Source organism: Parasteatoda tepidariorum, chromosome X2 (assembly GCF_043381705.1).
Source record: "Parasteatoda tepidariorum isolate YZ-2023 chromosome X2, CAS_Ptep_4.0, whole genome shotgun sequence".
Classification (NCBI taxonomy): domain Eukaryota; kingdom Metazoa; phylum Arthropoda; class Arachnida; order Araneae; family Theridiidae; genus Parasteatoda; species Parasteatoda tepidariorum.
The window spans coordinates 41450563-41462680 of record NC_092215.1 but is presented as its reverse complement, the minus strand read 5'-3'; the positions used below and the strand labels follow the sequence as shown (position 1 = coordinate 41462680).

General features: G+C 29.2%; 1 protein-coding gene across 1 annotated transcript in view; it reads left to right on the top strand.

Moving 5' to 3' along the window:
* Positions 1–9258: 9258 nt before the first annotated feature.
* LOC107440513 (uncharacterized) overlaps positions 9259–12118 on the top strand; it is a gene marked incomplete at its 5' end in the record, with an annotated part of 37538 nt that continues 34678 nt past the window's right edge. The window contains 1 exon segment of the mRNA XM_043047662.2: positions 9259–9499. Within this exon segment, the coding sequence (XP_042903596.2) occupies positions 9259–9499 (241 nt within the window).

Here is a 12118-nt window from a genome sequence, read left to right as displayed (position 1 = left end):
TGGTTTTTCAGCAGGACAATGCCAGACCACATACGGCACGTGTTGCTATGAACTGTCTGCAAGCTTGTCAAACTCTTCCTTGGCCTGCCAGATCACCAGATCTCTCTCCCATCGAGCATGTCTGGGATATGATGGGAAGGCGATTGCATCTGGCACGGAATGTTGATGACCCCGTCCGACAATTGGATCGAATTTGGCAGGAAATACCGCAAAAGACCATCCGGGAGCTTAATCGGTCTATGCCACGCGGTGTGGCAGCTTGTATCCAGGCTAGAGGCGAGTCAACACCTTATCGAACTTGTTACTGTAATTCTGCAATAAATTATTCAATTGTTCTGAAATTTCAATCATTTACTATTCTGTACTTTATCTTCCTATCCACAAATTTTCGTTTAAATCAGACAACTCCTTCTTGGTGCGTCGTGTGTCTTTTACGGTGTAGAGTGTATTTTACGGTGAAAATGAATTTTACGTTAAAATTGATTTTGCGGATGATTCACCCAAAGTGCTTATACTTAATACCAAAATTTGATCCGGATTTTTTTACAGTGTAGTAGTTAATCAAGATCTGATGTTTCCCGTTTATATTTTCTACAAATTTAACAATTACTCTATAAAAACATTTTCTGAGACTCTGAAGAAACTGAATTGAATATTATTCAATTGAATATATTAGTACTTTGTATTAGCATATTTATAAATCTTATAGCGAATATGTTCTATTTTGATTAGAAAGTTATCTTTTCTTTTCTCCTGATGACTTGTGGAAACGGATATAAGTTTTTAAAACGGAAGTCAATCAAGAATATTGATTTTCTCTCACACACAGATCAAATCATCGATTCAGTAATTGTTATTGAAGTTGAAAAAAGAAATTTCATCAACTTAAGTTTTAAATGAATAAACTCATAGAGCCAGAAACAAGGTAAATTTTTACCCTATTCTGGTAGATTTGACCACACTTTTTTTTCTCCTCGGTGGATTTCCATTAACTGCTTTGAAGAGAATCCGTATGAAAAATAAAGATCATTATTATTCATATTAGGAGTCGATAATTGATATTTCCTCGACTATAAACAAAAACTTTATCGAAATATGAAAAATCACAATTAAGGAAAGGGATTTACGATATATCAGAATTTGTTTGATTGTAGGACTTTCTAATATTTTGTTCACCTACCTTCCTCAACTGTGATTAGTCATATTTAAACAGCGTTTTTGTTTTATCCTTGCTTAAATATTAATTTGATATCCCCATTGTGAATAATTTTATCTTCATCACCGTTAAAGATTCTAAAAAATAAAATAAAAAAAGGGTAACTGAACGAAAAAATTGTATAATTATAAATTTTGAAACAATTTCTTTTAAATATGGCAATAATGATGTTGTTTCTAATGCCACTTGCCAAATGCCAAAATACCCTAAATTCGCATCAAGCCTGCTTGATGCGAATTTAGGGCAGAGGGTGCGTTTCTTGTTTTTCAGGAGCGCCATCTATGATTCAGAATACGACTTAAGCCACACGCACGTCACAGCCCATTTATAGGGCGGACCCATTCGCACATCCATTTATTCTTCCACAAATCATAATTTTGACCTGTATCAGAGAGCGATTAATCTCCAATTCCTTGCATAAAAGAAATTTATAATTTCGTGCAAAAATTTTTCACATCACTTAAAAAGCTCTCGAGATATGACGAAATGCGCAAGAAGCGAAATTAGCATTAAGGGGTTCGAACTTTAAAACGCTCTCCTAAACAAATTATTGGGACTATGTTTCCCAGATTACTGCTTCCCTTATATTTGAAGGTTAGAATTCCAAATCTATCGAAACAAAGATGTGTTTATTCAGAGAAAACGTGTTTTTGTGTCTTATTTCGTAACTTGAAATATCGTCAACATTAATTAATTAGCTTATTTTAAATCACCTCCTCAAATCATTAAGAATGAATCCTAGAACATGTCTATCCAATCGTTAGAACAAAAGTTATTTAGGGTGGTACGTTTATTTTTTTGCTCAGTAAACATTAAAACTGAACTTCTAAAACATGATCGTCTAAATATTAATATGTTTTAAAAATCGTTTATAAGTTTTGAATTTTATGGAGAAAAAAATTTCTGGTAAAATTACCGTATTGTACGGCAATGAAATTTCTGGTAAAAAGAAAACCCCGTAATTTTGGTTAATAAAAACAAATTATATGGTATTTAAACCATTTATTTTGCAATTTTTTAGTTCATATACTAACGATTTACAGGAAATTCTGGTTTTTAAAATTATAGTTCTTATTATCACACATAGAGAGAAAAATATAAAACTGAAAAGTAAATTTATCCGAATAAACGGTTTTTACGCAATTCTCTAAGATATCATGATAAATTTACCACAGGCACCAAATTTTACCACAGACTATAAACCATATCTTACTTATGTTATCGAAATCATTAAAATCATTATACAATAACTTTTTGTCGTTCCCTTAAAGATAAATTTTACCCACGGCAAATTATTATGTAAAAATTCTTTTCTCAGTGTACTTGTTAATATTACTAAAAAACGAAAAAGAAAATAATTCTTGCATCTAACCAAGACTTAGCATTTTCCAACATATAAAATTTTCAAGGCAATCGTACCATAATCATGCAGAACAATGGCTAATAATAACGCTAACTGCTAGCTATAATCAACAATTTGCACCACTTGAATAAAATTGTGCATACGAAAAACTATAAAATGTAAATAAATCATTTCTACTCCTAAGTAACAGATAACACCGACATTATCAACGACATATGACAGTATCATATAAATGGAGGAAAAATAAAGATTAAAAAAAAAAGAAGAAGAAAACTATTCTCAGTTACCTTATAACGAGTAGGAATTGTTAAAATTACTCCTGAACAATGGATTATTCGACGAAATTCCCCTTAAACATAACAAACCTTTCCTCTGCTACGTTAGTTTGCATTTTAACACGTTAAGCGCCCCGTCAGCCATCGGTGGCTGACACTGGACTTTCCATTTAGGCCGCGTCAACCACCGGTGGCTGACACTGAAATTATATTTTGTCCGCGTCAACCATCAGTGGCTGACACTGAAAGTACATTTAGGCCGGGTCAACCACCGGTGGCTGACACTGAAATTACATTTAGGCTGCGTCAACCACCGGTGGCTGACACTGAAATTATATTTAGGCTGCGTCTGCCACCGCTTGCTGACACTGACCTTTCACATAGGCCGCGAAAAACAGCTGGCTGACAGCGTATAACATGATATAGAACTATAAAATTTACACTCTTTTATGGAATTGCAGAAAATTTATTCAAAATTTACTTAATTATTGTGATTCTTGGTTTAATAAATTCAATTTAGTAGATTTTTATCCACCACTATTTTTAAACAATTCGTAGGCATATATAATTCACCACTTTTTTCATATATGCCATGCTAAACCTTTTATAAACTGGCAAAATCTGTCTATATTTGCAAATTTAGTTTGTAGTTATTTACCGTGTAGCCTGACGAGCAAGCCATGTAAAATTAGCGTGGCATTCAACATGTTAAACTGTGCAAACGATTTTTATGTTTCTTTAATATGATGATTCGTTAATTTTAAAATTGATTCAAATTCCTTAATAGTCGTCAATGAATTATTATTTTCTGAATATTATCAAGTATCCCAATTGAGATGGAGATAGATTAAATTTCGTTAAAATACACGATCATTTAACTATATTATTGCTAAATGTTCTTTAAGACGCAAGACTATTAATATCTTGGTAATAATGAATGTAAATTTTTTTTTAAATTGAGCTTATTAATTATATATTTAGAGGTTATGGATGTGAATTTACTAATTTAAAAAATGTAAAAAAATACAAAAACTGAAATACACCTAAAAATAATTCCATAAGCAAAACACATAATATTACTCAAATATGAAATTAATCTATTAATGAGAGTCACAATTCAGTAATGGTTTATAAATTAATATAACTGTCGTGGAATCAAATCAGCCATTACTAAAAACTTTTTGATGTTTTTGAAAAATTTGAAAAATTCGTAAATATTTTGAAACACACTGCACACTGAGTTAAAAAGTATGGTCAAATTTACCATGTTTGTAGTTCTATAGGAACACCAAAAAGCTTGGTAGTTTTTACTGATGCGTTTTGGTAATGATATTTGTTAAATTAACTATAAAAAATAGTGTTATAATATGCAATAACATCTAGTAAATTTGCTAATTTTATCGCAATTTTTAGAAGCATGGCATTAAAACTCTTTTATTTAAATTTAATTTTCAATTTTGCATTTTTTACTAAATGTTTGGTAATAAGAAATATAGCTTCCAGTTTCAGAATTTCCGTTAAAACATTACCACACGAACGGTAAAATTGCCAAATGAATTATTTATAAATACCATATATTTTGGTTTTATTACCAGAATTATGCTTGTTTAAACCAGAAATGTCATTAAAATACAGAACGGTTATTTTACCAGACTTTTTTATCAACTCAAATTCCAAAATTATTAAATTTTTAAAATTATGTGCAATAAGAGAAAAAGCATTTTCTTCTAACCCTCTGGGTAAAACATGCATTTTTTAAAGCCCTTCCCAATAAAAAATCCGTGGACACAATTTGGTAAAAATTATGTCTCCAAAATGTGAGTAACAGGCGAATATGAAGTTCCAGCTGTGTGTTCCAAACTAGCATCTGAACTGCTCAGTATTTTCTTATCGAACTTTTATATTTGAAAATAATATTACTCTTATAAACTAATTTATTGAATCTTGAAATTAAATTTATTTTATTTAAAATAATTTTTGCATTTTTCTAAGTCAATTTAATGATTCTTAAAATTAAGTTTATTTTACTTAAAAAATTTTTTGCATTTTTCTCAGTCACTTAGGAAAAACTTAGACCAATATAAATTCCAAATAACTTATTCTACTCACAGTAATCTTTGAACTTCTGCTAAAGAATGATTAGTGCATTTGTTAAGGACTTTTTGCAACAAAATCATGAGACACGTTTTCAAATTTCTTTTTTTTTACGTCAGGCACTGACTGAGCTTTTATTCTTTACCTCGGAAGATGCCGGAAGTGTTGCTCATTTAACGTTACCCAGTGGGCACCTGTGAACCTACGTCATGGAGGCGAACAACATTACCTACGTCACACTGCCACAGACACCCGTCTATAAGATGGGTTATACTCACACATCACATAATAGAGAACAACACACAGAGAGAAACATCCATGCCCTGAGCTGGATTCGAACCCACAACCATTGCCTTCACAGTCAGACAAGCTGATCACTCGGCCACCTGGCCGGCAGTTTTCAAATTATTAATGAGACGTATTATGTTCTTTATAAAAACTTTTGTATTATAATAATTACAAAACTTACATACTTTAACCTAGCTGAGATTTCTGAAGCTTGTGAAAGATTTATATGAATGCAATACTAAGGAACAATTTTATATAAAAATGCCACATTAGGGAGAAAATGAGGCTTATCACTATAAAACCCCAAATATAGAAAAATATTCTTGCAACAACCCGTTGTTGACCAGGAGAGTCATGGAGGATAAGGCTCCACAACTTCGTGACCAACGGCATGGTTGGGGCAATGTGGTCAACACTGTGTACAGGCCATTTTTTAGGTCCCGGCAAGCTAGTTCCCATCGATCTGAATCTGGATGGACTTCAAGCCACCACTGAGGATTGAACCTCAGTTCTTCACAATGACAGTTTAGTACCCTAACCACTGAGCGATCGCGGTTCATAAAGCCCCAAGCCTTTCGCTTTGTTATTGCATTTTACTTTGTGATAATAAATGTCAAATTGAGCATGGACAATGACATCTAAGAAACATTTTCAAAAATTAGAAATGTACTTTATTTGCTGTTATCAGACTTCTAGTTAATCTTCCCTCATGAGATACCTTCCATACTGCTGACTATCAAATTTTGAGGAAAATTATTTAATTTCTTGCCAAAGCAAAATTGTTAACTAAAGTACTCATTACTTGCTGAAAATTTCTTTCAAATTTTTTAAATTTTTGGACATAAACTCCGTAAATTTTATTATATTTCTTTAAATAATCTTTAGTTCGTAATTAAAAGCTTGTGCGATTTTAGAAAAAAAATTTTTTTTTACATACAATATAAAAATATTACTTCAAATATTTATATCTCGTAACATTTTAACTTTTTTTTAATTTTAAAATTTTTGTGAGTTTATTAATACTCTGTAATATTCTGTAAATGATATCTACGTTATAATTAAAAAAACTTACAACAGAAATCCTATTTGTTTAAGAAAAATGTTTACATTTTAGTTTTACAAACCAGATGTTAAAAGCCGAATATACAGTGCGCAAAAATATCGGTACACTCTGAATAACGTTTGATCGAATGATTGGATTTTTACGTATATGAGTCAATCTTAAGAGTCATGAGGTTAAAAGTAAAAAGACATTTTAATTAATTAATTAACATTCTTATTAATAATTAATAATTAATGAACATGTTAATTAATTAATAAACATAATATTTTAAGCAAAACAAAAAAAATCATATATTTTAATCACAAAAATATGCTTGACCTTTCCTTTTCCACGGATTTGGAACTTTAACCCCAAAGTATAAGGGTAGCAGCGGTTTTTTTTTTTTAATAACCGGTGTTGAACAGCCAACTCATTTTGAATTAACTGCTAACAGTACTAAATTTCATTGACTTGTAATTGTGAACAAAACCCAGATGACAAGAGAACTCTTGGATCTAGTATTGGGACAAATTAATTTTCACGAAGAACTTTTTGATGTAACTTACCCGCTTTTGCGTTACATGGAGAGGTGAATCAGGAAAACCTCCCGTAGTTAGCCAGATGACAAGAGACTCTAACCCATGATCCATTTATTATTAAGGTTCTTATTTTACTTCAGCACTGTGGTCGTTGCGAGCCGGGAGCAGAATTCGAATCGAAGATCCATCCAGTTTTGAGTTTATGATTATTAATGTTCAATTCCGTAAGCTTGTAATTTTGTACCCAACCCAGAAGGCAATCAATTTCTAGATCAAGCATTGGAACAAATTAGCCTTCGCGTACTTTTTGGTGGACCTATCTCACATTTGTCTTCATGGAGAGGAAAACCATGAAAATCTACCACGGTTAGCTCTCTGGTGTGTAGATTCTAATCACTGATCCGTCTAGCACTGAGGATATTTTACGTCAGCACTGTAATCTCTGCGAGCCGGGAGTAGAATTCGCATCAACCAGCCACCGCTAGGATTCGAACCTGGATACCTCATTGAGATTCAAACGCTCTATATCCTGAGCCTCAGCGTCTCAGAAGCTGCTTTGGGAAAGTATAGCCCTAAATAGCTTAATCAAAAGACTAATGGAAAGTTCAAGATCCTTAATTTTAATTTTAATTTTTTCATAATACGCTTATACAGAGAACTGTTTCTACGAACCAAAAGATTTTCTTAAAGTTACATATGCTCCAAAGAAATCCAAAAAACGTATCTAAAGTAATCGGTCGAATAGTTCCTGAACAATAGAATCTCAAAAAACTTTCTTTTCAATTTTTTATTTCTTGGCAACCATTCATCCAATATTGCTCAAATTTTGTATATCGTCATTCAAAATTATTTTCTTTAAGAGAATGTAAAATTTTACGTGTTTTACAATTCAGACAATTTTCTGTTTCTTATTAAGAAACAATAATATAAAATAAAATTGAAAATGATATGAAACTTATATTTTGCACGGAACTTTCTTCTGATAATGAGTTTTTTTATTGAGTGAGATTTGTTTTTATTTTCAAAAATGATGAAATTAGCATTAAGATTTCCAAACTTTTGATCACTTACCTAAAGAAGTAGTTAGGACTATATTACCGTTCATATTTTAAAGACCGAATTACCGAAACCGTCTGTTCAAAATCATTGGTAAAAATGAAAATGGAAAGAAAACAAAGCAAAACATATATTTAATCAGAGAAAATACGTTTTTGTCTCAGATTTCATACCTTAAAATGCAATTGTCACGAATTAATTGACGTATCTTAAGTCTATTCTCTAAACCATAAAGATTGTTCGTAAAAAATCAAATCATTAGATCGAAAGTCTTTCAGAGTGTATCAATTTATTTCCTTTTCTCCTTTTCTTTAAAATAATCTATTAATACTATTCTAAAATATCTCACGAAAATGCAAATTAACTTTAAATGCAGCATAATTGAAAAAAAAATTATTTAGAAAACAATAAAGAACATTACGAAGTAGAAAAATTCTTTTTACTCTGTTTTTTAATATAAGAATATAAAATTTTGCTTATTAATCTTTTATATTTTGCAATAAACCTCATATTTCAATAAGTATTTATCGTACTGGAATTAATGACTATTCTATACTTTCAATTTCTTTAACCTTTTAAAGCAGAACTTTTATTAAGCCTATTTTTCCTTATTTTGTATTAATATAAGTCAAAATGAGTTAAAAATATTATGTTTACCATTTCATAATTTATAGTAATGAAATATAGCATGAAACACCCGTGTATTGTTTGGCGTTAGAGTTAAAATCTTCCACCCAATAATATTTAAAATTTGCACTTATTGGCAGATATTTTTTTTTATCTAAAAGAAACAATTATTCATCATCGAAATTTCTTTAATTTACAAAATCATTTATTGATAAATTTATGGATATGAAGGAAAAAAATGTTTTCAACCTTCTTTTGGATTTTATATTTTAGTACAAATATAATTCCAATAATCTAACAGATTTTTTAGTAACTATCATACTGTTTTTTATGATTAAAAAATACCAAAATATATTTTAGCTCGCAATTAGAATGTCAGGAAAAGGAATACATTAAAGGGAAAACTGCAAGAGTAAAAGAAAACTTTTAATAATATAAAATTTATCGTAATATTGCATTGTGTTTTTGTTTAACAATCCACTGATCCTTAATCATCCCTTTAATGAAATCATTAAAACGATTCCCAGCTGTAGATTAAATAACCGGAACTAGGTGCGGACCTCAAAAGGAAACTTCTGTCCGAAAATAACATTTTACCCTCTTCAGAAACATGGACATCTTATTTCAGTCTATAACGAACACCTAAGTTTCCAAGAAGGATCGAGCATGATGATAGTCGCAAACAATTCTTCGAAGATAAGAATCTGAGTTAAGTATATAAGGGAATATTTCTATGACAATCTCACGGAAACCCTGAGGAATCATCCCGTTTGCGCTTGGGCCATCAACTTGGTGATTCAATCATGACCGTGAAGGAAAAGCAAGCTCAAATCTTACCCCTCTTCAAGAGGTTAACAGCTTTATCACCAGATCCACTGCCAGAAGCCGAAAGAGATGCTCGCTTAAAAGGGGTTGGAGTTCTTCCCAGAGGAAGACTCTTTTCATGTTTTCATGAAGATCACCTAGGGGAGGCACAGGCCCTTTATGAAGCTCTCTATGGTAAGAACTATTTTTTCAACTTTTACTGAAGTAGCATTTCTTAAAGTAATTCTAATACAGTTGAAAAATTTAGATTTTCTCTAGAATCTAATCTGATCTTAATTTTGAATCTAATTCGATCTAATTTTGAATCTAATTTAATTTGAATCTCCCTTACATCTATTCTTTTTCTTCTTTTCATTTGATTAACCAATTTAATCTTCAAATCTTGAATTTTCATTAGATCTTAATATTTTGTAACCCAATTTATAGGTTTTTCAGTCTTAATTATATCATAATATATACTTACCAGTATAATATTCAATTCAATTTGAACTCATTGATTGTCAGCCTAATATTCAGTATAATTCAATAAGTAATCAATTCTTGAATCTTGTTTCATAAATTATCGATTTTATCATTAGTCATTTTTTGAGTCGTCCGAGTACAGTTTTTTCATTATTAATTTTAGTATTCAAATATTCACTCTTCGCTATATCTAAATATTTAAATTTAATTAAATTAATCCGAAAGTAGTTTGTGAATTTTCATTATTACATTACAATTTTTAATTGTCAGCTTAATCATAGTTTTACGATTCAATTCTTCAATATTGGAGCAAAATTTATTAATTCAGTCTTAAAAATTTCTTTAATTTTCCATACATCGTTTAATTTTCTTACTTTATACTTATTTAAATTTTTAATTCTCGAATCTTCATTATATTTTAATTTTTAGATGCAAATAAATTAGTCAAATAAATTAGTTTAGATTTTTCATTTATTCTAATAACAGTCGAATATTATCATACATTGTCCAGTCGAGTTGTCAATTTAATACTAAATTATTGAATCATATAGTTTAAGTGATTAATTTAGTTATTAAACAGTTATTGAGTCTCTCAAATATCTCCTTTTTAATCAGTTTAAAACTTCAATTACGTCTCTCATAATATTTAGACGTCGATCAATTAATCCGTTTTTGAATCTTCATTATTTCCTATTATATACTTGACTGTCGAATTATCAATTTCTGCTTAATGTTAAGATCCAAACTAATTACTAAGTTATTATTGTATAATGACTTATATTATTATATTATTAATGACTTGGTATATGACTTATATTATTATATGAATTATTTGGATATGATATATTTAATTAATAATCTGGTTTTAATTTGGTGTAATATTTTTTCACAAATTGATTTATTACTCGATTCAAGTGATTCTTCGGCTTCAGTAATTTTGCGATAATTTTAGTACTTATTCTTAAGGTTAATATTTAATCATCAACAAGCAGTGAATTAAATTGTTAGCTAGTTCTAAAGCTTTCATTCTTAAACAATTTGTAATCAATTAGACTTTAAATGATTCACAAGTCTTTAATATATGTCAATCATTTTTTTATCGTAAATCATTTCTTCACTTACTTAGTAAGTAATTAAATATTATTTTAAAAAAGCTCTGAAAATTATTGCCAATCATTGTGAAGTTTTATTATTCAAAGATACTTTTGCACGGATTACTTTTTGTGAATCGTAAATTCTTCAAATATATTCAACAATAATACAAACATAAATATATAGTAGCCCTTAAATTTTACAGTGATCTTTCATTAAAAGAACGAGCTTTGGTTTCTCATTTAACATTTAAACTTACTATCACGGAACTTAATAATTACTTAAGTTTTTGTTTAACTATTATACAATAGCGCATATTATAGTTCCAAGAAAATGCGTGGAAAAGTATTTAATTCATACTAGACGGGGCGAAGCTTTGTTAACACTGCCGTGACTGTCGCATGTTAGTAAGGAACGAACTGATGGACCCAAGGGTCGCGCGTTCAATCCCGGTTAATAGACAATATTTTTAAAAATAATAAATCATAAAAATAAGTGCTTTTTCATATATTTATTTTACAATATTGTATCATAAATAAATGTTTTTTTCCTTAAATTATTTTTTTTTTTATAAGAGATAATAAAACGTTAAAAATGGAGGTTAAAGCTACAATAATAGATTTTCTGTGAAAAAAAGTTTTATTACTTCGTTTTTAACTCAAGTTTCAAGATACCTCTTAGATTTATATCATAATATGAAAACATAAACATTTTGTTTAATTTATATTTTAGCGTTTTAGAAATTTCTTGCATTTGAAACCTTCAGTTTGATTACTGATTTAATCGTTAAAATTTATAAAAATAAGTTACTGGTAGATTAAATTTTAAAATGACAATAACATTAATTAATATTATTAACCAATATTATTAATACCCAATATATACCAATAACCAATATATAAATTAATATTTTAAATTAATATTATTAATAACAATAATTCATATTATTAATTAATAAAAAATGATAATATTAATGTTAATTAGTGTAGTAATGTTGATTAAAAATAACGTTTGTTATTTATATCATCTTGAGGTTAGAAATAAGCATTTCAATTTTGGATATTGAAACACAAAATGGTTTTGAAAAGTATCATAAAATTTTTAGAAAAGAAGCATTAATGCTAAAAGAAATATAATGTTTTTTAAAAATATTCCTAATTTCTTTCATAAAGTAAAAAAACTTTTCCTATATATTTCAGGTTAAAATCGTTTAAATATTCTGATTAATATTACGATTAG